This window comes from Pinus tabuliformis, chromosome X (genome assembly GCF_031772625.1).
Source record: "Pinus tabuliformis cultivar Carrire ecotype Pingquan chromosome X, CPIR1, whole genome shotgun sequence".
Taxonomy (NCBI): Eukaryota; Viridiplantae; Streptophyta; class Pinopsida; order Pinales; family Pinaceae; genus Pinus; species Pinus tabuliformis.
This window is the reverse complement of record NC_142308.1, coordinates 700,553,658-700,581,081: the sequence shown is the minus strand read 5'-3', so window position 1 is coordinate 700,581,081 and position 27,424 is coordinate 700,553,658. Positions and strand designations below refer to the sequence as shown.

The 27,424-nt window shown below is 39.2% G+C and overlaps 1 protein-coding gene across 1 annotated transcript in view; it reads right to left on the bottom strand.

The window, feature by feature from the left end:
- Positions 1–4,199: 4,199 nt before the first annotated feature.
- The window catches only part of LOC149141915 (phosphoribosylformylglycinamidine synthase), a 331,659-nt gene continuing 308,434 nt past the window's right edge, over positions 4,200–27,424 (bottom strand). Inside the window, exon 5 of the mRNA XM_089448663.1 lies at positions 4,200–4,526. Within this exon, the coding sequence (XP_089304789.1) occupies positions 4,470–4,526 (57 nt within the window). The 3' untranslated portion in view covers positions 4,200–4,469. The remainder of the gene's footprint in view (positions 4,527–27,424) is intronic.

The window sequence follows — 27,424 nt, the reverse complement described above, 5'->3', positions numbered from 1 at the left end:
TAATAGCATAACCACAAATTACACTAGATATACATGGTAAACACAATTATAAAATAATAGCAAAGTCACAAATGACATAAGATATACATGATAAAACCCTTCAAAGAGAAACATCCATGAAGCAAACAGGTTGAACTCTATTATTTCTATATCAACTCTTTTCTAGTACAATGAAAACCCAATTCCTTTATTTATAAACAAATACTTCATGCCATTTTCTCATTTATTTTTAGTTCACCAAACCATAATTTAAGGATTCTCCAAATTATGACTACTTAAACTTGGGATCCATCCATGGATGATAGATAAATGTAAACTTGATCTTAATAAATCTATTGATATGGATAATTAAAAAGTTATTTAATGTCCACTTGGGGTAGCTCAATTGGAAATGGTCGTGGAAATGAATTGTCACTGTACCGAAAGTCTTGGGTTCAAATCTTGTGCTATCCCCGTGATCAGGGTGAGAAGTTGGACATGATGAAGATGTAGTCCTACCAAGCTTACAAAAAAAAAAGTTATTTATTGTGTTGAAAAATGGTCGTTGCGGTCAATATTTCATTGTCAAAGTAAAAGGAGAAACTATTTATCTTCTAGTTGTCCAAGTCAACCTAAACATGACAAGTGAGCCCCACCATTTGAAGGGGTTTGACCCAAGGTCAAAACCCACCTCTTGACACTCATATATATTGGCACTCATTGGACTCCAATTGGGCATCATCACAACTCATACGTTCGATCAATCATAAGGAAATATGCTCACACGTGTGAAGAAGAAGAGGATTTATTTCTGTGTTGACCAACATTGACTTGATTAATTTCTTTCTTGTTTGGTCGAGTTATTGATTGAGGTTTGAAGGCCGAATATTAAGTGGTTTGTTGATTGTTCTTTGACCGAGTTTCAACTGTGTTGACAGAGGTTTGATCAAACTTTGTGTGGAAATTACAGGGTCGAATTTCGCCCTTTGACGAACAACCTCAAACCAAAATTTGACCCCTTATGCAAACTTTGACTATGAGAAAACGTTGACTTATTCTCTCATTTAACTGGTTTTATCTTTGGCATTTATTGAAGTCAAAGATTGACATTTTGACTAGAATATTTTGATGTACAATTTGATGAATTGGACTCTCACATAAGGAAAGATTATCGGGGTTTCCCCCTTGTGGGATTTTGCTCGAAGAAATTTTGGCATCTCTTGTTTCTTTAGTTTTACAGTGCTCTATTGATCTATTGAAGTTAATGGTTGAAAATTTCAAGTATAACTACTTAATGATTGGAATGCTCTAAAGAAGTCAAAATTGTATCATTGGAAGTAGACATCAGTTTGAACATTGTTCTAGACTTCTTTGCAACTAGACAATCAACATTATGCATAATTAATTTATTGGATATGCACACATAACTAACAATCATTCACATAATTAAGACATTAAGGAACATTACCTTCACACTTTCTTCATTATGGTTTTGTTTTGGGAATTTTTGAAGTGCATAGTAATGGTATTTTAGATAGTCTTTCAAACCATTCATCCCTTGATTGTTTCAACTTTAGGATTGGTGGTGCAATATTCATGATATTTGTTAAAGAAATCATGTCTCATCTCCTCCGAAGATTTTTTAGCCTTTCTTGAGACTCAAGCAATAACTAAATCTTTTAATATAGACATATAAGATTCAACTTTTTCCCATATTTGATATGGTGATATATGCTAGATATACGATTTTGAACTCAAATATAAATGAGTCATAATCTTCATGGTGGTTTTCATAAAACCACAAAGAATCATTAATGGGAATTGTCTTTCCTTTTCCAATAATATTATTATTGGTAGGAAGCACAATAATAAAAGTGATTTCATCATTACTGCATATTATTTTTCTTTTGGTGTCAAGGATGGTGTATGAAAATCTACACACACACATGCATGAACATTGAAAATATTTGGATTGGTCAAGGATGACATTCACTTCCTCAAGAACCAATGACATCTTATTTGGTTTTTACAGATTCACAAGTTGTGCTCCTTGAATTTTCCCAAAATGTTGAGGCACATCCCCAACAATAGCACCAATAATGTTAAGTATTAGTTAAGTAACATGACATGTCCTCCCACCCACCCCCTCGTGTCATGTATTTCACGTGTGAAACATGACACTCATCTGACATGAGTTTGACTTGTGTCTCGTTTACAAGACACGAGTTTGATTGGTGTCTAACACAAGTCCTATTGGTGTCTCAAAATTTGGACATGTCTAATAAAAAAGCATAAAATCGATCTATTGTCTCATTATCACACAATTCAATCACCAGTTCAAAGCTCTCAAAGGTTTGTAGTGTAACTAAGGGTGATTAAGCAATGTTAGAAGGGATTCCAAGTGTTGCGAAATGGATTTGTCTAGGCCCTATTAATGCTATACAATTGATGGTAATGTTAAATTCTTAAAGTAGAAGGATTACTTCAATTTTTAACATTACTATCAATTGACTCAAGATGTTTGAGAGTGGATTTGACCTCATTGAATTTCATATGGATAAAATAGAATTTTAGATCCCACTCAAAATACAACAGACCTTACGGTTTCAGGATTTCAAGATTGGGGGGATTGCAACGTTTCCATTGGAGTCTGTCATGAATGAAAGCATGGAACTAGCATTTAATTAATAGGACCAAGCGCATCTATGTACCTCAATGTTGGTGGCATTGATTGTTGAACTCCTCTATCATGATCCTAATAAAAATTTATGCATCACTCAAACAAAATATTGATTCGACATGTTAGCTTTTTTCTATCATATTTTAATGCTTAGAGGGTGATATTAATGATGAGAATCCCAATATAGGCAATGATTTTGATGATATGTAGTACTAGTTAATTGTCATGGCATGTTTTTTTTGGACTCTATAGAGCATTTAGGGCCTCTATTGATGTTTTTTTAGTTCAAATATGAATTTCACTTGATGCAATTTTGGTTATGTGCATTGAATTTGTATCATCATAATGTAAATGTTTTACATATTTCATATTTGATGTATAATTCACTAATTTGCTATATTTTTAACATATAATATATAACTTGTCATCCTTGTCATGTTCTAGAGGGTCACCTTGTCAAATGTTAGATGCTCGCATTTTCATGTCCTTTATGTCTTGTTTCCTCATGTCCAGTGACTTAGGATCTTAGGAATCAAATTATGCTTCTTGGTTTCACCACTAAGAACTTGTTAAATAAGTCAAACAAACAACATTAGCTCCTAACATGTCATTCAACTCACAACCCTTTGGAATAATTTCTCATTATTCTTATTATTTTGGTATTTATATGTCGTAGAGAAAGACAAACTATTACTTGCCAAGACTGTACCATTTCACACATCCATTCAACCACATAGCACTCTTGGAATTCAAAAATCACATTTGCAATAGAAATATATCATTGTAATTACCATTTCACAAACTTATTCAACCATATACCACCATTGGAATTCAAAACCATATTTGCAACTATGAAATATATCATTGCAATAAAGCAATTAGATGTGTTATTACATATTTGTTGGAATCAAACAAAAATCTAATTTGACAAGAGGAAGGGATGGTTGTCTCATGATGCTATGGGCCCCGTCCAAATGTCAATTGACTAGATGCACTGATTTTCCAAGAAAACCACACACATGAATATACACAGTGTTGAAGGCCCAAAGAGGACACATGTTCATAGTAAAAATATACAAATAATTACATTAAAGAAAACTAATTATGACTAATCAGTCCTATTTAAAAAAAATGTAACTTATTAAAAGACATGTAATCAACATTCAAGGTGCCCTCACATCAAGGTGGGTGTAGTTAGAGTTCCACCTTAACTAACCTCTATATATCATAAAAAAACTATACAATCGTCTTGCAAATGTGCTAGAGCTTGTTTCAAACATCCATGTGTGACCACTCTGTCACATGTCAAAAATAGCCTCCATGGGTATACGAGGGCATGATGAAACAATGTTGTGGATGGTGTATGATGGCCCCCGATGTTGAGGGGCAAGAAGATAGTTACATTATAGCACAGTACCTATGGTTAGTACTTCCCAAACATGAGTTAAACTAGAGTATGAAACAAGAATTAACCTAGGGTACACAACAAATACAAAAACAATTATTTGAGTTCACGTAAATTTGAAGAATTAACCAAATATGAAACTAAGTCCTCAACTATTGATGCCGAGGTTTTTCTATCGATGGAAAACTATCTCAAAGTGAAATTTGATACTTTAATTACAAGTTATAAAAAGTTACTTGAACTTTTTTGTAGCTAAACATGATACCAACCTTCTCATAGGCCAAAAGGAATTTCTATAACATGTTACACCATATTCAACTAGTATAAAGACTAAAATGAATTAATTGAATATGGAGACCAATGCAATATTTTATATCTTGAAATAATGTACCAAATAAAAATGTATTACAAAAAGTATTTCATTCGAACATCTCTCCTCATGGCATTGTATACTTCTTGAACCTGTAATATGAAATATCATTTAATGTTAGTGGACCTCCAAGAATCAAAAACTTTAAGTTGTGATTGGAAAACAATGACAACAAGCGGGATGCACCTACATAGAACTTAATAGTATATGAACAAAGCAATCATATACCACAAAGAAGACTGAAATAAATATCTACAATGTAGTTTTGAGATGCTTTCTCTTCTATATTGAAGCACTGAGGCAAGATTGATACAACTTTACATACCATGCCAAAGTATTTGTGTGACGTTTGTTTTTATTCTCTTATTTATGTAAGTTTTGGTTTAGATGATGCATAAGGTGTGTTTCAATGTGTTACCATTTAGCAATGTTTACATAAGTTGATTCTTATTTAAAATTTATACAACTTAACCCACTTAAATATGCTTTCTGTATGTGGTTTTCAATTTCTAATGCAAATTTTCTTTTATCATCCAAAACTCTCTTTGACTACCAACTTTCTTCAACCATCCCAACTTTTGAGATGATAAACTAGTTACTTTCAACCTCCTTGCCCAATTTTTAACTTAGTTATGGAGTACTTGGGGGAGTGATTTTGTCAGCAACATAAAGAATAACATGCCCACTACAATGTGTGAGAATAAAATACTAACATATAGGATTTTATGGTTACATTGTGGACCGATCACTAACCTCTCACTCCCTTTTAAGGTTTGACAATTGCAACCAAAAGGATTAGGGCTATTATAGAAATATGCTAATGACAATGAGATTGATCTAAAAGAAATAACCCTAGAAGGCCAAACAAACTGAAGGAAAGTGAAGGCCATGGAAAGAAACAACCAATTTTTGAGGCAGCATCAGAAAATGAAGTGCCCATAATTTTTCTTATGGTAGAAACTTTTCTTAAGACTAACTCAACAGTTAATGTAAAATAAAATTGAAAGTTTGAACCATAAGAGCCTGGATATGTGTTAATAAGTTATTTTTCAAATGAAAGTGAAAGAAGAGATGCAAAAAAAGATAATCAGATTTGGATCATTGCCAAAGAATAACATATGAAACAAACACAAAACTTGTTACAAAAGATATAAAGATACAAGAAGTCAACTACACTAGTGAAAATTGAAGTTAAAGAACAAGAAGAAGAATAAGAATGTCTCCTGTTCATACACGACATCATACACCATTATGGGCTATCTAGGGGCTAACCATTCACCATGTATCATGTAATGGCTCTTACGGATTAATTGCCCACGGGAGGATGAAGTAGCCTATCCAACCCCGTAGGTTATATTCTTGATAAAGGGGGAAAAATCAAATTATCCAATGATTGGGAAACAATGGGTAAATTTTGGGTTGGTTGGTGCAAAAAAGCCCAAATGGGGGTTGCACTTGCAACCCCTCACATTAGAGTGAACCCCATGAGAAAATCTATAAATAAAGGGGAGTTGGAATCATTTTGGATCATCAATTTGGATTGGAATACCTCTAATTTTCTTGAGCCTGAGGTTTTGAGGGTTTTAAGACCCCTTCTTTCGATTAGCTTCAGTGGAGGTGATTCCACCTTATCTAATCCTTTTGTCTAGTTTTGGTGAAGTTGATCCCACCCTACTAGACACCCATTTTCTTGTTTTGGCACAATGTATTCTTTGGAGCAGCTCAGGTCTGGATCGACAAACAAGGAAGAGGAATTATGTGGTCAAACGAATCTGTTCAAGGGTAGTGTTATCACTCCAGGAAACTCTCCTAGGTTGCAGCTCGGAGATGCCTGGTAACATATAATCTTCAATATTGTTCTCTGAACTATTGGAATAAATGATGGTTTGGATCAAGCCAGATAACCATTTCAACTATGTTTTTACTCAAGACATGCATGAACACCCTCAGCTTACAAGGCTTTAGACCACTAATGCTCAATAGTTTGTAGATTCAATGAATGGATGGAGAACACTGACCATACCGATAGATTCATACATAAACATAAATGAATGGCTAGCTACAAGCAACAAAAGAGAATACTGACTGTACCAGCAGATGCATATATGACCACATATGAATGGTTAGCTATAGGCAGTAAAGAAGCTTGCATTACTAATGAATGAAGATGAGAAGCTTGAGTAGCAAAGTCTCTACAGTCTCCAGAAGTTTGAACCTGTATTACATCTTACTTTCAACTATTTATAGCATGTTTACAATGCTCCCGAGCTCTAAGAGGCTCAAAGTCTTAATCTTGTTTGATCTGTCCCTTAACTGTTTGATTCCCTCTATGGGCAAGCATGGCTCGGAGGTTTTCACCTTCTGACAGAGGAATAACCACCTTCAGGTAGTTTGATGCGCTGTCTAGGAGATGTCTCGTGCCAGAGATGCTCCATGATGTTTGTTTGATGAGCTGCGCTGGGCTTTTGATGCCCTGTGCTGCTTCTCGGCCTCTATGTCGGTTGGGGAGGAGCTGCACGTGCTGTGTTGCTCTGTGGCCCCTTTTATTCCCTTTCCAGTCTCTGTTTTCTGGCAGCCTGCCTCCCGGACTCTGCCATGTAGTGGAATCGGTCTTCAGGCCTCTGTAATCCCTTTAAAGGTTTCCTTTGACTGTTTCCTGTATTTACACAGAAAACGTTGCAATCATTGATAAATCCCGCCTTCTCTGTGTTTTTGGGACTTTAAAAAGTCCTTAAACATGGCTTTCTGTTCTATCAGGTCCGCCCTTGGGTCGTTGTTGCCTGTTGCACTCGGCCTGTCCTATGGTTCCCTTTGCATTTCGTTTAAACGAAGAAAACACAAAAATACATTTAAAAATGGGCTTTGGCGGATTTCAATTTATATATATTTTACTTCCCAGACCCTTTCGGGTCCGAGCTTCATCGCAATTGCACTGCCCCAAGGCTCCCTTCATATTTTTGTTATATAGCGAAAATACATGAAATACATTAAAAATGGCCAATCCGCAGACTTCAAATATTATAAAACATCATATATAATGTCGTCGGGTCCGACTATCGGGTCCCCTGTATATATCTGCAAAGGCCTCGCCCCATGGTTTTCACTGATAGTGATCCGGCGATGTAACGTGGGCCGTCGATCTGCGCGCGCGATCGACGATCCACGTTACATCGCCGGATCGTAGTCGCAACTTCCATATTGTCTGCGCCGATACCGCCGATTACAACCCGTCGATCCGATCATCGGCGATTGCTGATTGGCAGTGTCTTGCGCCGATTGCCACTGTCTGCGACTGCCAATTTGCGATTTGCCGCTTAGATCTGAGCCATTGATCGGCTAGATCTAACGATTGCTGTGCATTCTTGAGTTTAAGCCTCCGATACATGGATTTTTCATGATTTTAAAGTGTTTTAGCCTCCCGATGGTGTATTTCTACCCTTCCAAGGGCTCTCCTCCCTCGCTTGTTTCGATCTTTGCATGATTTTTAAGCAAACTTTGGAGACTTTGGGAGTGTTTTGGATCCATTTTTGGGGCAAACACCAACAAAGCTAACATTGGCTCCTTCTGGGGATGAAATCCTCCCTGTGAGGTTTCAAGGATCACAAATCAATGCCTTTCCTGTAAAACAAGATCAAATCTTCCTCCTAGTGTTGCATTGGGCATGGAGTCTATTTAGCATGAAATAAAAACTTGAAAACAACATATTTACAATACCAAGGCTTGAAAGCCTTAACTGAAATAAAGTTCGAAGAACAACCCATTGACTGGGCCATCAAAAACATATCCTTCCTTTGATGCATCCCTTTTGAGAAAACAGTCACCAAACTGAAAATTGACCCTTTTTACCTTTCTATCAAAGGTTTCTTTCTCTTGGTCAATGTGCATATCAGCAAATTCATCAAAGACTTGCAAAAGCCTATTAATTTGATCATCTACTTCAAAAACTTTCCAGCATTTGACATTATCAGGCAGAGATGGTCTATATTTCACCTCCTCTCTGTATGCTTTCAGCCTTGGATGTTTTGCTTGGAAGGTTTTGTACACCTGCTGAATGATAAGGTTTGCTTTATACTCTGCTGTGTCATTTGTGACCTGAAAAGTTAATATAAAAGATGAATCAATGCATTCTTGTGTGGGGGACACAAGGACTTCACCTGTTCCTGCAGCTTCCTTAGAGCAAGCCCCATCAAAGAACATGTCCCAAATCTGTGGGCCTTCTTCCTCTGTGATCTAGCAAACTGGTTTTTTAAGCTGCGTAGAGGCCAACTGATAAGGCTTGGTAATGTCAAGACCGAGCTTATCCATGACAGCCTTGGGCATTGGATTATGGCTGGCTCCAGTGTCCAGAAGGCAATTATGAAGGATTTTATCATGAATAGTCAAAGAGACATAGAATGATGGGGAGCTGTCTTCACAATTTTCAATCATTGGGCTGAGAATAACAGCTGGTTGGTCATCTTGCAGATTTACATAGTGGAAGCTTGGATGGCTTTAGGCTCAAGAGCCTCAAGGTTGGATGCTTTGAAGGACTCATTCTTCACTGGTTCAATTAGAGGCATAGGTATTCTTAGCTTCTGAATTTCTGATTGAAAACTGAAAGAAGAAGGGGACTTGTCAAGGCCTCTTACCTCTATGGCTGGAGCTTTGAGGATGATAGGATCAACTGCTGGTTGCTTCTGCTTATTAGCTTGTTGTTCTGCAGGGACAAAAACTTTATGAACAGGTGTCTCTTTGACATTATTCATCTTCGACCTCATATTATATCTTTGTTGATCTTCAGTTTGTAGAACAACTTTACCATCCCATTCTTCACTGATCTAGTCATTGGATAATAACTTCTCATAGGCAGCTTTGGTTAAAAAAGTAGCGCCGCGTTTGTCTTCCATACAATGGATCTCATCATCTTCTTCAAACTGCTCTTCTTCCATCACTGCATTCTGAAAAGGGACCTTCACCCTTTGGTCTTCATTGGCATCTTTGTTACTTTGCAAGATTTGCAATTAGTCATTTGCCCTTCTATATGGATTTTGATTTGGAGGAGCAAAGGTATTAGGAACCCTTCCTTTCGCAGAATGCTGCTCAACCTTTAATTTGGAAACTTCAGAGGCTAATGATTCTATCATCTTGGTCATTTTATCTATCTTAGGATCAGATGATGATGAAGGCTCGCCCCTTTGTCTCCTTCTATCAGCATTACCTTTGAGCTTTTCTGTAGCCATGATGTTTGATTCTACTTCCAGGGTTGCATCTTGCATATCAGCGAAAGAAGCACATCACCTCTCCCTCAATAGTAAACAGAAGTGAGAGTCAAAGGCACTGGCATAGATGAGTCTAGCAAAGGTAGTGGTGGGTTTTACTTCAATTGGTATCTTGCTGTACATGCGGTTAAATCTCTTATTAAAATCAGACAACAACTCACCATTTTCCCTCTTTAAGTTCCCATACTTAGTGTGGTAGTAGAGGAGATCCTTCTTATCCCCCCAATGCTTTAAGAATGCATCATCTAAGGCCTCAATATCTGTTATAGATCTTGGGGTCAGTTCCCTGAACCATTTTCTAGCCTCCATCTAGGCTTTGGACAAAGACTCTCATCCAGACATCATCTTCACTAATGTCCAGGTTATTAGCATAGCTATAGAATGACTCAAGATGTTCTTCAGCTGAAACACCTTCAGTCCTAGTGAACTTAGGCATATACTTTTGATATTCTCCAGTAGGCATAGCATTCAAAGGAGTGGGCAGTATTAGAGGTCCATACCTAGCAGCTATGATTCTTTCCATTTTGGTAGGTGCTTGTGGACCTGCCATAACTGTGGTGGCTAAAAGAGTACTGGCAATCTGAATGATAGAGGGTTGAGGAGTGATTGATAAGACTAAAGGAGTATGATGGATAGGAGGTGAGGTTTCCTTTAGGCATACAACAAAAGGAAAACCTAAAGAATAAGGAGCTTTATGAATCTCTAAGAGTTTTTTTTCGTTGCTAGTATTAGAAGCTATACTCTCAACATATATTTGTTCTATTACAGGCCTTTCTTGAAGAGATATAGGAGATTGTTTAGGTTTACCTGAACTTGATGCTCCTTTCCGCAATACCTTTCTCTCTTGATGATCTTTTCAGGGTCAGGTACTGGGTCAACTTGTAGCTTCTGAGGATTTCTCCGAGTATGCCTCACAAACTAAGCCAGAACTATGATGTGGAGTCGCCAAGAGGTTCGACCTCCAGTAGAGTCGCCAGATAGATGATTACAACCAAAAAAGTGCCCAGACTTTGTCTATCATCAAAGCTGGATCTATGTCATTTCCCAGGGAAGCTGAGCTTTAATTTCCTCTCCCCGGCAACGGCGCCAATTATGTTATCACTCCAGGAAACTCTCCTAGGTTGCAACTCGGAGATGCCTGGTAACATATAATCTTCAATATTGTTCTCTGAACTATTGGAATAAATGATGGTTTGGATCAAGCTAAATAACCATTTCAACTAGGTTTTTACTTAAGACATGCATGAACACCCTCAGCTTACAAGGCTTTAGACCAATAATGCTCAATAGTTTGTAGATTCAATGAATGGATGGAGAATACTGACCATACCAGCAGATGCATACATAAACATAAATGAATGGCTAGCTATAGGCAGCAAAAGAGAATACTCACTGTACCAGCAGATGCATATATGATCACATATGAATGGCTAGCTACAAGCAATAAAGAAACTTGCATTACTAATGAATGAAGATGAGAAGCTTAAGTAGCAAAGTCTCTACAGTCTTCAAAAGTTTGAACCTGTATTACATCTTACTTTCAGCTATTAATAGCATGTTTACAATTCTCCTAAGCTCTAAGAGGCTCGGAGTCTTAATCTTGTCTGATCTGTCCCTTAATTGTTTGATTCCCTCTATGGGCAAGCATGGCTCGGAGGTTTTCACCTTCTAACAGAGGAATAACCACCTTTAGGTAGTTTGATGCGCTGTCTGGGAGCTGTCTCATGCCAGAGATGCTCCATGATGTTTGTTTGATGAGCTGCGTTGGGCTATTGATGCGCTGTGCTGCTTCTCGGCCTCTATGTCGGTTTGGGGAGGAGCTGCGCGTGCTGTGTTGCTCTATGGCCCCTTTTATTCCCTTTCTGGTCTCTATTTTCCAGCAGTCTGCCTCCCGGACTTTGCCATGTAGTGGAATGGGTCTTCAGGCCTCTGTAATCCCTTTAAAGGTTTCCTTTGACTGTTTCCTATATTTACACAGAAAACATTGCAATCACTGATAAATCCCGCCTTCTCTGTGTATTTTGGACTTTAAAAAGTCCTTAAACATGGCTTTCTGTTCTATCAGGTCTGCCCTTGGGTCGCTGTCACCTGTCGCACTCGGCCTGTCCTATGGTTCCCTTTGTATTTCGTTTAAACGACGAAAACAAAAAATAACATTGAAAAATGGGCTTTGGCGGATTTCAAATAATATATATTTTACTTCCCAGACCCTTTCGGGTCCAGGCTTCATCGCAATCACACTGCCCCAAGGTTCCCTTCGTATTTTCGTTATATAATGAAAATACACGAAATACATTACAAATGGCCAATCCGCGGACTTCAAATATTATAAAACATCATATATAATGTCGTCGGGCTTGACTATTGGGTCGCCTGTATGTATCTGCAAAGGCCCCGCCACATGGTTTCCGTCGATAGCGATCCGACGATGTAATGTGGGTTGTCGATCTGTGCGCGCGATCGACGGTCCACGTTACATCGTCGATCGCAGTTGCAACTTCCATATTGTCTACACCAATACCACCAATTGCGACCCACCGATCCGATCATCGGCAATCGCTGATTGGTGGTGTCTTGCACCGATTGCCACTGTCTGCTACCACCGATTTGCGATTTGCCGCTTAGATCTGGGCCGTTGATCAGCTAGATCTAACGGCTACTGTGCATTCTTGAGTTTAAGCCTCCGATACATGGTTTTTTCATGATTTTGAAGTGTTTTAGCCTTCCAATAGTGTATTTCTGCCCTTCCAAGGGCTCTCCTCCCTTGCTTGTTTCGATCTTTGCATGGTTTTTAAGCAAACTTTGGAGACTTTGGGAGTGTTTTGGATCCATTTTTGGGCCAAACGCCAACAAATTTAACAGGTAGCAAGGTCATCCTATAGATGTCTATAACAAAGCAGGCAACAAGAAATCACAGGCAACCGCAGGGCATATTTTGATAGCAAATTCCTCTTGAGGCAAGAAAATTATTATTATTGATGTGTTCAAATCTAAGTTATTGGAAATGCCTGAAGAATTTGCCTCAAACACAGATCCCCATTTTTGAAACAAAAACGAGTACGATCGTTGTTTGAAATGTTGTGAAAATGTTTTGGTGCCATTTCAAAAAATCAGAAACTTTAGATTTGGAATTGGATACATTTCCAAGGGTTTTATTTTATTTTGGATTTGTTTCTAGATTTCTGGAAATGGATCCACAAAAATCGTGATCAAAATCTACCTTTAAAATGTTAAAAAGCATGAAAATTTGCATAGCCATAAATAAATAATAAAAATGAAGAATCATGATTATGTATTTTTAGGTATAGAATCTAGATTCTAAAAGATGAATTGTAATATGAAATTCTTATTTTGTTATATATCTATATCTATATATAGATATATAGATATGTGTGTGTGTGTATGTCGTTTCCTTGCCGTGTCGTATCCAAATTTTTTTGAAAATTTGCCGTATTCATTTCAAACCCCATATCCGTATTCATTCTCGTATCCGTTTCAGTGCAACTTAGGTTCAAATTGGCTAAGTGTTAATTTTTCTGAGGGCTATATTGTTCTTTGCTTTGATAATTGGATTTCTTCATTAACACATTAAGTTCACCCCATAACATTATTCAGATTTAAATCATTATTCAATAGCATATGCAACTATATAGAAAGAACAATATCATCATCATCAATGCAGTGAAACATAAAGGAATAATAGAAGAAAAACATTCACACATAGACACACCAGGATTGGTCGGAGACCAGGGCAAAACCCACTATGGGGAAAACCCTTTCAAATTCTTCTTCTTATTAGATTGTCATTGAATCATTCAACAAAAGAGAGTACAATCATCCACATCTTCATCCATACAACTATCCAACAAAAACAACTACACAATATCTATGAAATGAACCCAACAATGCTTATACTCAAAATTCTGATTCTGAAGCCTATAATGAACTACCACTGTCTGCAGTCAACTGCCGAACACTGCGGGCATTGTGCGAAATATTTGGACAATTGAAATTGCATCATTTAGGTCTCGGTTGCATGGAGGATTCATTTGTGTGACTGAGAAGCTTCCAGTCATTCTCTAGAGCCTACAAGCGAGCAACTGCAGTCTACAACTAAGATTTTGAAACCCTATATGTTAGTCACACGAATGAGCCTAGTAGCGAGCGACTGTAGTTGAGATCTCTCTGTCCTGTGCCTGCAACTGAGGACCAAAACCCTAAAACAAAAATGCGACCTTCAAACCCTGCAATTTCATCTTTGAGCAAACATGTTCCTCTGTGGATGAGTCTTAGACCTGTGCGAGCCAAAAACCAAGATAGAAGAGTGTCATATGATGATGTCCAAATTAGGTAGAGGTCACTTGTATTTATAGCCTTCCAAGGGTGTCTATTTTGCTTTAGGGTCGACCTTATCAAATATGCACATGTGGGCTTTTCCTCATAAGTACACTTTCCCTTTTCCGTTTTGAGTGATATTTAAGTTGATTTTGGTCCTCTCGAAAAGAGGAATTCAATGCAATCATCATCTCCATCAAATGAGTTGTCCAAAGTGGAATTTGACCACAGTTGCATATTTTAACACTCCCTCTCAACTAGGGAGAATTCCACCTGCAACATGTCATGAGTATCCTATCAACAAATCATATCCAGTCTCAAGTATCTTATCATCACGTATCATCACTAATCATCTCAATTCATCTCTTGCTTATTCTTCCTTATTTCGTATGCTAAATATTCTCGAATCTAAAAGAAGAATTTTTCATTGGAGGGGATCCTAAGCTACCACCCTCTATTCATCGGGCTACCACCAAGAATTTTTGCCAGCGGGCTACCACCCAGGAACATATCTCAACCCAGAATCTCATGGGGGACCTACTACCACGAACCCATATCGAGCAATAGGTGACATAGGGGAGCTACTAAACCCATCCTATTGCCTACCAATCTTCCCAACAATGACCCTTAATAGTCATGTGGTAGAACACCTTCATCATAATTCGAGCTTGGGCAAGATACCCGACTTACCAAAGGTAAGGATCACACGCCCCCAAGCCTCCTCAACTCATTGGCTAGACGAGGAGGGATAATCCCAACAAGCCCAGCTTGTGGGTATGATGCCAACTAGGGTATACTCTGCAAAGACCAAGATAAGGTGAGCTACTACTCCAACCCTATGGGTAACAGATAGGGGTGATACCCTATTGTCTAGAGTTACCTCAACCCTAAGAGCCCTCTATCTCAATTCCACACCCTATGAGCTCAAACAGGGGAGGAAGAGCCGATTCAGTGTCCTTGATCAAATATGCTCTTTGTAGATCAACAACCTATCATCATGCTCATATATGGTAATCGTCATGTCTCAATATCAATTGTCTCCTGTTCATACATGACATCAAATCAAATATCATATTAGAACAAAAATATATATATATATATATATAAAAGGATACTATAGTCATCCTCCCTCTCAAGGAGGTGCCAACCACAAGCCTAAGCTTGTCTCATACATCAACATTATCTCAATATATGAAGGTATTTTAGTCCCAGCTATATATGGGATTCTCTGCCAATCGGACCCCACTCTTTGTCATCGCAATGTATCCATGTCATATCCAAAACTTTCTAAAACATCACTCCAAAAAGCTTCTTCATCTTGCATCATAGCTAGCCATGCTAGCAACCTTGTACTCAGCCTTGTCCACTTTGCTTTAGCGCTGACCTTATCAAATATGCACATGTGGGCCTTTCTTCATAAGTACACTTTCCCTTCTCTATTTTGAGTGATGTTTAGGTTGATTTTGTTCCTCTCGAAACGAGGAATTCAACATATCATCGTTTCCATCAAATGAGTTGTCCAATATGGAATTTGACCACAGTTTCATATTTTAACACTTATTATTTAGTTCATTAAATAATGTGACTCAAAATCAATGTTGGGCAAGCAATCATATTCATCAAGTTGACCTCACTAAATGGACACATTGGCACAAAGGAATCCCTTAGCTCGTCTAATGATTAGTATAAATTAGAGGTCTTGTGGCTCATTTGAAATACATCCAAGTGCAATTCATCATTGGTAAAAGACTTTTGAGGTGTCTGCAACCTATTGGAGCAAATCTAAGGTGGAGAAGAGGACGTGTTTCTGATATTTTCTTGTATATGGTTTGTTCATGATAGGAAAATGCTGACAGAGTTGTAGAGGAGAAATTCTGGGCACTAGAATGTGGTAAATTCTCTGGTTTTGCAAGCTAATTTTTTTTTGTCTTGGAGGTAGGGTCGGGCCCCTATGGTACCTTATTTGGATGGTCATAAGGCTTGTTGTGGAGGGAAAAACATGCAGGGATATTGCTGAAGTGAGGCAAAGTATCCTTAAAGGGGAACATAGAAGTTTCCGTGGGCAGAAGTGAGAGTTATGCAAAGTTTTAAGGTCTGGTATTTCACTAATGAAACCCTAGCCGCAAAGGACTGTGACCTAGGCCAAAGTTCAGTCAAGAGATGCACAAAACTGTCATTTATAGGGTTGTAGGTGACATCTTATAAAGGTACGAGATCAATCTTTTCACATTGATGTTTTTCTAGGGATGTAGGCACTGTTTAGTGTGTTGAACAACTGTTGGTAGATCAACTTATGTACATGTGTGGAGGGTTGTTAGAAGCTGCTTGGAAATGCCCTATGTATAGTCTCTTGTGAAGGACAATTAGGGTTGTTAGTGGGCAGATGGTTTAGTCTCTAGGATCTCAAGAGTGAAAAGTTGATGGTAAGAGGGCTATCATTTGTGCCCTAGTTCATTGAGTTACAAAGGTAATCTTCAGTGAAGTCCCTCAACGTTGATGTTCTTTAAGGAAGGAGCAACTTTGTGATAAGGGTTTATGTGCCCTAATCTCCTGTATCTAGACAATGATATATGGTAGTGATACTTGTTCTTATATGGCAATGATACTATGTTCTTATAAGGTAGTGATACTTGTTCTTATTACTATGATGGCAATGATATTTATGATAGTAATACTTGATAGTGATAAGATAGTGATATATAACTATTGGAAATACAGGGGGGGGGAGGGTGAATCAATATTTCTTTTCAATTGTTATTTTTACCAGTTAGATCATTTATATTTAGAACACAAAATTAACAATAAGAATAAACGCTTTTATAAATTTCTTCTTTACAATAAATCAAGTACAATATATGTAGGGCTCCAGCCCTAGATGAAGACATTGATCTCCAATTTCCCAAGCTCCAAACTATAATATTCCAGGCACTGACTTGGACTTCCAATGTTCCAACCTTGTCAATTTTGAGGCACCAACCTCAAGGGCTCCAACCCTATATGCAATTCAAGCTCCGACCTAGTTTCTTGAGGACTTCGATCCTCTAGGGCTCCAACCCTATCTTCCAAGGCACCAACCTTGTCTTTTCGAGGCTCCAACCTCTTGGGCTCCAAACCTTAGCTTTACTTCATCAAGATATATTTGGTTATACTTCACGGCTCTCAATGTCTTCTTCAACGAGCCCTGTCAATATTTAGCTATCCCTTCACTTTAGTCTCCATGTCTCGTCATCAATGACAACCTTGTTCTTCACATGAAAGTGTCACCACTGCTCTTCATGTTACCCAAACAAAATCTCCAAGGTCACCTCATGATGGCTTCAATGTATCATGGTCTTCAACGATCTCCACAAATCTTCAATATGCTGCTTCACAAAGTTCTCCAACTCTACCCTATTCTGCTCTCAAGAGAAGACTTCAACAAGCTCTATTTGTCCAATCCTAATAAATCAACACTTTGACCACGAAAACTATGACAACTTCGACCACGACAACTACAACAACTTCGACCACGGTAGGTTCAACCACGACAACTTCAACTACGGCAAATGCGACAACTTCAAACATGGAAACTACAATAACTTCGACCACAACAGCTTCAACCACGACAGCTGCGACCACGACAACTATGGCAGCTACGACCACAGCAACTACGACAACTTCGACCACGGCAACTATGGCAACTTCGACCACAACTTCCTTAAAAACTTGCCCAAACAGTAAACTTCAATGTCCTCTTCGGCCTCTTATTTGCTCCTATAATTCTTGTCCGAATTCTGTGCTCAATCTCAGAAAAGATCATTGAAATTTGATGGCTAGAATGAGGAAACATACTTTCTTTATACTGGTTTTGCGTTAAGTTGAGGAGACACATCACTTTAATGAGAGGCAAAGTTGCATGAGTCGGCTCATGTCAGCTTGCATTAAAATATATATTTCTCAACTTAAAGATTCATTTTCTCAGCAACCACTAGGTGTTTCGGGACAAATAAGAGCTCATTAGAAAGAGGAGAAATCCTCTTTAAGATGGTCTAGGTCCCATTGAGAAAAGATGCCTCTAAGGTGGCCAAAATATTTTTTCTTTGTGACTGTCCTTAAATTTTATGCATAACAAGTTTGGGACAACATGAGGAATGTTTGGAACAGTATGGCTTCTCCATTGTTTGGCTTCTTCATCATCATAAGATTATGTAGGACGTCCATGTCATCAAGATAGTATCCAACAATGAGTGTATCATCCCGTGTCATCATATAATGGTGCAGTGATATGTCATAGGAAACATCATTAGGAAAGTTCCAAGGTAGTCTTCCAACCATCAAATGAGATCTTCCACGTCATCATCTAGTCTTCCAACCATGTTATCAAGACCTCATCAAGTGTGGTCCTCCATATGTCATCAAGGGTTAAGGTCTAGATCATCAAATAAGGCACGTGATTGGCATTTGGCACTTGGCACTTCTTAAGACTTCTTCATTAGTGGCTTGACATATTAATTGATGGCATCCTTGTCAAATAAGAGTCGTGACATCATCATCTGGAACTAAGCATCTCAAAAATATTTTCCATCTCGGCCAATGCCATATTGACATCAATGACAACCTTGATTAACAATCTCCCTCTTTGTAATTGATGGAAATATTCTTGCCCTTCGAACATTCTCTCCCCCTTTGACATCAATGGCAAATGAAGTGCCCAAGTACTCCCCCTGTCAAGCTGCTTCTTTTCATCATATTTTCTTCATCAATAGTAGTTCTTCATAGGTATGTTACTCCCCCTGTCATGGTGCTCTTTCATCTGGCAATATGGTCCAAGTTGCATTTCTTCATGGATGAACCAACTCCCCCTATCTGCATAAACTCTTCTACCTCAAGAAAGACTAATTGCTTGGTGATAAAAAGGAAGAGATCCTCAACAATAGTCCACCAGATGAGAAAGGGATCATATTCTTCAATGGAGTTTCTACCGAGAGAAGATCTATCAAAGGATGATTGTCCATGTATGACTCATTAAGGATTTCATAGGGCACATTTATTGATAGCTTCTCCAAGAATGCTCAAGAATCACAAAAATCCCCTAATTGTATGCATGGTCTCCTTTTTGGCAGAGTCTCACCATCAAATATTTGGAATATCAAGGATGACTTCATCAAATCAACAACATCTATTGTTCGCTGGAGTGATCAAGCGACTTCTGGATCCAATTTGCTTCCTTCTCTGTACTTGTGTAACTTTCTTCTTTGGCTTGGTTGACATAGATTTAGCTTGTTGAGGGACCCAAGTCAAGTTACAGTGATGTGCCATATGTCTAATGTTATGGCAATTGAAGCACTCCATCTTGTTCATGAATACGAAATCATGACTTCTTGCAAAATTGCTTCTAGGAGATTGATGGGGACCATTATATTTGTCATTGTGATATGCCCTACAATCTTTTGCCATGTGCCCTGTTGTGGCCACAACCACCACCCTATCAATTCTTGTTGTTTTCAAAACCTGTTTCTATTGGAGATAAATAAATGAATCTACTTTCATTTGGCTTTTGAATCACTCGAATCGGACCAAAAACAAAGGAGTTGTGATTAAAACACTGCTGGTTAGTATGGTCGACCACTGCTCTCCCGCAGGTGACAAATAAATTTTACTTTGTTATTTTTTTCGTGGATTTGTTTTACAGAGTAACTACTGTTGTTCCCTAAAGGGAACAACATTTTTGCGAGTGTTTTTGCTGTTCCCTCCAGGGAACAGCTATTGTTCCCTAAAGGGAACAACACCTTTTTGGAGTGTTTTTTGCTGTTCCCTCTAGGGAACAGCTGCTGTTGCTGTTCCCTCCAGGGAACAACACTTTTAGAGTTTGTTGTGGCCACAACCACCACCCTATTAAAACCTGCTCTGGGGGAAAATTTGAATGGGTCCCTTGAGAAGTTTGATCTTTCGTCTCTCCAAATGATAACCGTAGTTGTCAGATGGAATTATGTCCTCAAAGCTGAACAGTTCAATGGTTTATTAATTATGGTTGCAATCCGTTTTTAATCATCAGTCCCCAAAAAATCATCGCGCCCTCTTGAGATTTAGAGCCGGAAGGACTCATATAACCCCCAGTTGCAGAGTCTGTCTCTTTATGAAATTTTTTATGAAGGTAAGGTTTGTTTTAGGCATTTCTGTCATATCTCTCATAATCATAGCTAATGCTGATCATTCATGCAGGCAAGGACCAAGAGAAGAAAAGCAAGGTCAGCGAGCTGATGCATAAGCATCATGAAGGGCTGCAATGAAAGATGCAAAGGGATTGTGAGGTGGTAATAAAATTCGAGAAAGTAACGCAGCCTTTGAATGATCATCGTAGGAACATCATGCCTAGTCCACATGATACCTCTACCAGCTGGATTTTCGTTGCCATGTGTCGTGGCTTTGGGATAGAATGGGGTAGGATGTCCTAAAATTCTGAGAAGACAGGAAGCAAAACAGATGTTGGTATAAGAGTTCTTATGTCGCTCTGGGGACTCTAGATGACACCTCTGCACCACCAATGTCGATATTGCAAAGACATACTCCGCAAGAAAGGGATATGGAACCGCCACAATGCATAATGGAGGCACACTCTATGTTAAGTGGAGGTACTCCTGACAGCGCAGATCCATCAAGCTGTTGTTACCTCTAGATACACCTTAAATCATGCCAGATGTTCGATGATGAGCGCAGTGTCTTCATTTGCCTTCAGGAAATAATAGGGAATAACGTTCAGTCGATACAGGTGCGAAGAGATGGCTTGCAGTCATTCTTCTTTCCGTCGGCATCCATTCATTTCCTCCAAGAAATAAAACGCTCCAACAAATGTGGCCTCGACGTGTCAGTGGTTTCATTGACCGTTCTATGTTTGTATATTTTAATTTGTATATTGAAAAGAACAGGAAGGTGGAAAGTCATGGAAGACTGAGGGTCAGTTGTCTTGCTGCATAAGTATTACCTTTGGATATGGGTAAAGGATTTTTTTTTTGGCAGAACAGGGGTCGATTTTATTATGCTAATAAAGAAGACTATTTCGGTCAAGAAGAAGCCTCTTTCAGATTCATTTTTCCTTTTATTTTATGTTTGGAATCAGGGTGTTGTGACAAGCATGAGGATATATATGTTTTGTTTTTGTGCACTGTGATAACAGACAACTTATGACTAGTCTTGGTTATTTGAATATAATTCGTTATCATGGTTAGCTCATAAGCGGTCTCCGATTCAAAGCTATATTAAACATCAGTTGCAAGTTTTATTTGTAGAAACAGGAATGTGTAGTCTTGTATGAATAATTAGATTGCAATTAAGCTTAAATACAACCTTGTTCATCGGTGAACTCAGTAAGTGATTCATTTGGACTTGGAATCTATATTTGATGTTTAATCTCTTTTATTATGCTCCTGCAGGATAGATTAGAATCGTTAGGACTAGCATAAGTAGGTAGAATCAATATAGATAGGACTTGATACATATAGGTTAGCTGTTTCTTTCGTTGATTTAATGGAAGTCTTCCTCTGGGGAGCAATCTTTCAACACCTATAACAGTTTACAGGATCCTTTGAAACCTGTTGAAACTAGCCATTCCAAACGAAAGCAAATCTAATTGCGGTTTGCGATCGGGCTGGTTCCCCTTTTCTAGCATAGCGAAAATTCGCCGTGTCAACAAATTTGGCGCTAGAAGGAGGGCCTGAACCTCCGTTCACAGCTTTTCAGGTTTTCATCTATAAATGTTGCGCATGGATTCAGAAAGATTAATGTATGGATCGTAAAGGTCGAAAAGATCCTTCCACCCATTTGGAAGAGCCTCATTTTGAAGAAACAGATGTCACTCTAAGTCCCATGTTTGGGTCACCCAAGGAAGAGAGATTGTGGGAGTATCCTGTCACTCAGGAACAACCAGTCAGAGTACTTACTCGTGCTTACGCTCGTTCCCTCTCTTAGCTCCCCATCTTTCATTCCTTACCTCTGACTGCTAAAAGAAAGCCAAGGATATTTCCCATAAACGAAGAGACATCTGCAGCCCTTTCTCTTGAAGATATTGTGCTAGAGTCCTTGCAAAGTATCGACACTCCTTGGGAGGAAATTCCTGAGGATCCCCTCTCTAGAGGTGATTCGTGCTCGGAAAATCAAGGAAATAGGCATCCCTGGCTTGATTTGGAAAATCCTAACAAAGAACGCCCAGAGGAGACCCTCAACCAAAACTTCCCAAATCATACTATGGCTAACGTTCCTCCTCCAGGTGGGAATCAGCCTCCACCGCCTCCTCCAGGTGGGAATCAACCCCCACCCCCTCCGGGAGGACTCCCTCCCTAGCTTGCACAGGATGCTGTAGCAGTACCTGGGCAGCAGCATGCCTTACCCAAGAATGCAGAAAGAGTATTACCCAAATTTGACCCTGAGCGGGGAGACACAGCTGATAACCATATCCACTCTTTCTTCCTAGCTGTGTGCATGTTGGGGGTAGCCGATGAGGATGTGGTATGTCTCTTATTCCCTTTTACTCTGATTGGTGCAGCATCCACATGGTACTTTAGCCTGAGAATATGATCGATCACTTCGTGGGATGCTTTTCAGCTGGCCCTCTTAGACAAGTTCGGCGATGATAAGACACTTGCGGCCTTGGTTTTAGAACTATCACATTTAAAAATGGAAATCAAAGAAAAGTTCAAGGATTTTAACATCCGGTTCAACACTTTGTTCAAAAGAATCCTGGCTAACGCTAGACCTACTAATGAGGTGCTCATGGAATTCTACATCATTGCTCTCCCTGTCCCTATTGTGATGTGGGTCAAAAGAAGTAATGCACATACCTTACAGGGTGCCATTGATGAAGCAGTAAAAGTTGAGAATGAAATGATCAGTCTCACAACATGTCATCATACGACCGAAGAAAAGAAAGCCTCTCAATCACCAAAGAAGAATAATGGGAGTGATAACAAAGCGGCTGAGATCAAAGAAAAGTTCACCACAGATGTGGAAGGTTTGCATCGGATCATTAAGAAATTGACGAACACAGACATCGATATGAAAAGGAATTCTGGAGAGAGTACAAATGGGAATGGAGGAAATAATAACAACAGAAAATCCTTCAAACCCTTCTATCGTAAGAAGACAGAATGTAGTCATGGTCAACCTGCGTCATCTGCTCCACCTAATGAAGGGGTTTTAAATATGGAAGACCTGGCTCTTATCGGATCGCTTCTTACCAAAGAAGAACCTATAGCATATCTGGAGCAAGAACAGGAAGATGAGGAAGATTACGAAGTAGAAGAGCCTAGGGACGAGGCATCTCAAGTCAATGTACTGTGGGACTTCTATGCAAACAGGAACGATGACGAAGAAGATAGTATAGAAGAAATTCACACTAATGAAATCCACACACGAAGTAAAGGGTCACTTGCGGATGTGATGAAGCCTGTAGACCAGACAAAGAAAGATGTTTGCCCTTCGAAGACATCCGCTCCCAAGGCTCCTATTGAGAAGAACAAACCTAGTGGTAATTCCAAGAGTACTCCAATTGTGAGCTATCCAGAGAAGGATAATACATCACCAAATGCAATGAAGGCAACTCAAAATGGTAAATTACCACCTAAGAATGGCAAGACCGGTATGTTTACTCTGCCCTATCCCGTTTATAACATTGATTACAACATTGTGGATGATCTTAAGAAATATCGAGCTAATATCACGTACTTCGATTTTTTAAAGTTAACGCAGCAGAGAGATTTGCTTTTGAAAGTTATGAATGAATGAAATTGCAAATCTCCCACCAATCCAAGTGGTCAAACCAAAACTTCGGTGTCCAGACCCATTAGTACCTCCAGTACATCCTAAATGCCATTAGCCATGGAATCCACTCTGTCAAAAATGAATTGAATGCCCCAAGATGTCAGTGCAGCCATGATAGGAAGGGAATCAAAATCCATGACTCCACCTTTCTTTATCACATTTGAAATCTTCAACATGAACTTACACAATTGCCTGGTAGATTCCGATGCCTCGTCCACTGTTATGCCTTACGCTGTTGCTAAAATACTTCATGCAATGCCCGAGAAAACTGGAACTCGAATTATGCAACTGGACAGAACAAACGTAAAAGTAATTGGAGAATTGAAAGATGTGCTAATTCAGATGACTACCAAACCACAATACACACAAGTCATTGACATAGTGGTAGTCGACATACCCGAGGCATATGGAATGCTTCTTAGTAGGGACTGGTCAACAAATTTGAATGGATATTTCTCAACTGATTGGTCCTAGCTCTTGTTGCCTCAGAAAGGAAAACTTAAAAGGTGATATGCTGAGAGTTGATCGAGAAAGATACATGAAGTATGTAGTGACAGAACTAAACGACCCCAATGAACCTGTAATGTTTACCAACTCTATCCTTGGGAATTATAGTTTCGACATTTGTGCCATGGAAACCTATTTTGGAGAATTCCATGTAGAGACAGTTGAAGAAACTGCAACGAACACACAGTTGGAAGCTCTCCCTCGTAGTCCAACTGATGAACTATCCTGTATTATAGTAGATGATAGGACTAATTTCATAGAAAGCAGTTCAATTGATGTAACATTAGATTCTATATTTTGGACACTCTACTTTGATGGCTCTAACTGCATAGAGGGCGCAGGTGCTGGGAGCATTCTCATTGACCCACAAGGGAACCAACATTTGATGGCCAGCCGGTTGGAGTTCGTGTGCACCAACAACACGGCAGAGTACGAAGGCTTGCTGCAAGGCCTGAAGAAAGCCATTGACATGAAGGTGAAAAATCTTAAAGTTTTTGGTGACTCACAGATAATTGTCGACCAGGTAAGGAAAAGGATACATTGCAATTCACCACACCTGGTAAGATACCAACATGAGGTATGGAGCTTAATTGACAGTTTTGATTCTTTTAATATCACATACATACCTCGAGGGCAAAACCAAGATGCCGATCTGATGGCTGGTATGGCTTCAAAACTTTTGCCTGACCTTAGATTAAACAAGAATAAATATTATGTTGAATTGATTTTCAGACCATCCGTACCTGATAACATCTCAAATTGGCAGGTATTCGAAGGTGACGAGCAAATCCTTGAGTTCCTGCATTGCGAAAAGACATTCAAAAATGCACTCATTGATGAAAAAGAGCATGACAGGCTTATGAATGAGAGTGAAGATGAGGAAAAAGATCAGTCCAATATAATTCCCAAGTCAGTTGTCAAGATGGAGCACTTTTATGACCTACATGATAAATTTAAAAAGCCGACTAACTACAAAACGCATAGCTCATCCATGAAGTATGAGTCGGTCAACCTTGGAACCGAAAAAGACCCAAAAAATGTCAATTTGGGCTTAGGATGCTCTCCACAAGAAAAGGCTGTGTTTGTTAAGCTGTTTAAAGAGTACAAGGACGTCTTTGCATGGACATATGGCAACTTAAAAACCTTTGATACTGACATCATGCAACATGTAATTCCTTTGGAAAAGGATGTTAAGCCCTACCAACAAAAGCTTCGTAAGATGCATCCAAGCCTGGAACCGTTGGTGAAGAAAGAATTAAACAAAATGCTGGACGCTAAAATCATTTTTCCAGTCAGGCACACCCGCTGGGTAGCCAATCTCGTGCCAGTAAGAAAAAAAATGGAGACATCAGATTATGTATCGATTTCAGAAACTTGAATAGAGCATCGCAGAAGGATAACTATCATGTCCCGTCTATGGAACACATTCTTCAATGCGTTTCTGGGTCTGAAATGTTGTCCCTATTGGATGGGTTTTCGGGATATAATCAAGTGTTGGTGTTGAATGGAGATCAACTTAAGACAACCTTCAACACTAAATGGGGCACCTACGCATATCGTAAAATGCTGTTTGGACTTATTAATGCAAGCGCCACATTTCAGAGAGCTATGGACATAACTTTCTGAGGATTGATTAACAAATCAGTAGTGGTTTACATGGATGACATTATTGTGTATTCTTATCGCAAAAGGGATCATATTTATCACCTGAAATAGATTTTCGAAAGATGTCGAAGGTACGGAATATCGTTGAATCCCAAGAAGAGCGTTTTCGCAGTTACAGAAGGGAAGCTACTAGGTCATATCCTCTCCAAGGAAGGAATTATTATCGATCCTGAAAGAATAGAGACCATCATGAGAATACAACCTCCTACAAATAAAAGGGCAATGCAATCTTTTTTCGGGAAGATTAATTTCGTTAGGAAATTCGTTTCAGGCTTCGCGGAAATAGTGCGTCCCATTCAGCTAATGATGAAGAAAGACGCCATGTATAGGTGGAGCGATGAAGCTAAGAGATCGTTTCAACGAATTAAGGAGGCCATCGCAGAAGCTCCTGCGTTGGTTAGCCCCAATTTTGACAAGGAATTCCTCCTGTACACTTTCACTTCTGATGTTTCATATGCCGCAATCCTCACCCAAAAAAATGATAACAGCAACGAAGTCCCCATTTCTTATATGAGCTCTAATCTTTAGGGGGCAAAACTAAATTACCCTAACGTGGAGAAACAAGGTTTTGCAGTTTTTAAAGTCGTGAAACATTTCCGCCCTTATTTACTGAAGGCCAGGACCAAGGTGATCGTTCCCCACCCTGCTGTAAGGACCCTCTTCGTGCAGAGGGAGATGGGAGAACGGAGAGGGAACTGGATAACGACTCTTCAGGAATACGACCTTGAGATTAAACCAGCAAACATAGTTCGGGGGCAGGGGTTATGTAAGCTTGCAGCAGAAGCCATGGCAGGTAAAGAAGGGACGTCAGAGGAACCAGAAACTCAGTGCGCGTGGAATGCTCAAGTAGCATTCAGGGAAGAGCCCGGATGGGACAACGAAATGTTAATATATGAGCGCGAAATATTGGAAGTCCCATTGGACTCTAATTCGTGGTATTACGACATACGCTTTTATCTAACACGGGGGTCATGTCCTGAGCACATGGACGCATCATGAAGAAGAGCACTCAGATTAAAATCTAATCAGTATCACTTGGCCAATGACACATTATACAGGAAAAATTGTGACGGAGTTTGGAAAAGGATGACGTTGATCATGTCTTGAAAGAAATGCACGACGGCCCAGCAGGTGGTCACTATGGCGGAGAGACCACTGCTCACAAAATATTAAGAGCTGGGTATTATTGGCCTACAGTGTTCAGAGACTCGCATGCCTACGCTCGGAAGTGCAAGGTGTGTCAAACTGTCGCAGGGCGAGAAAGAAAGCCAGTTGTTCCCCTCAGGCCCATTATGATTTATCGCCCGTTCTAGCAATGGGGCCTAGATGTCATAGGTGAGATCACTCTGAACTCTTCACAGCAGCATAAGTATATACTCACGGCAACCGACTACTTCACCAGATGGATCGAAGCCATCCCGCTTCGGAAGGTT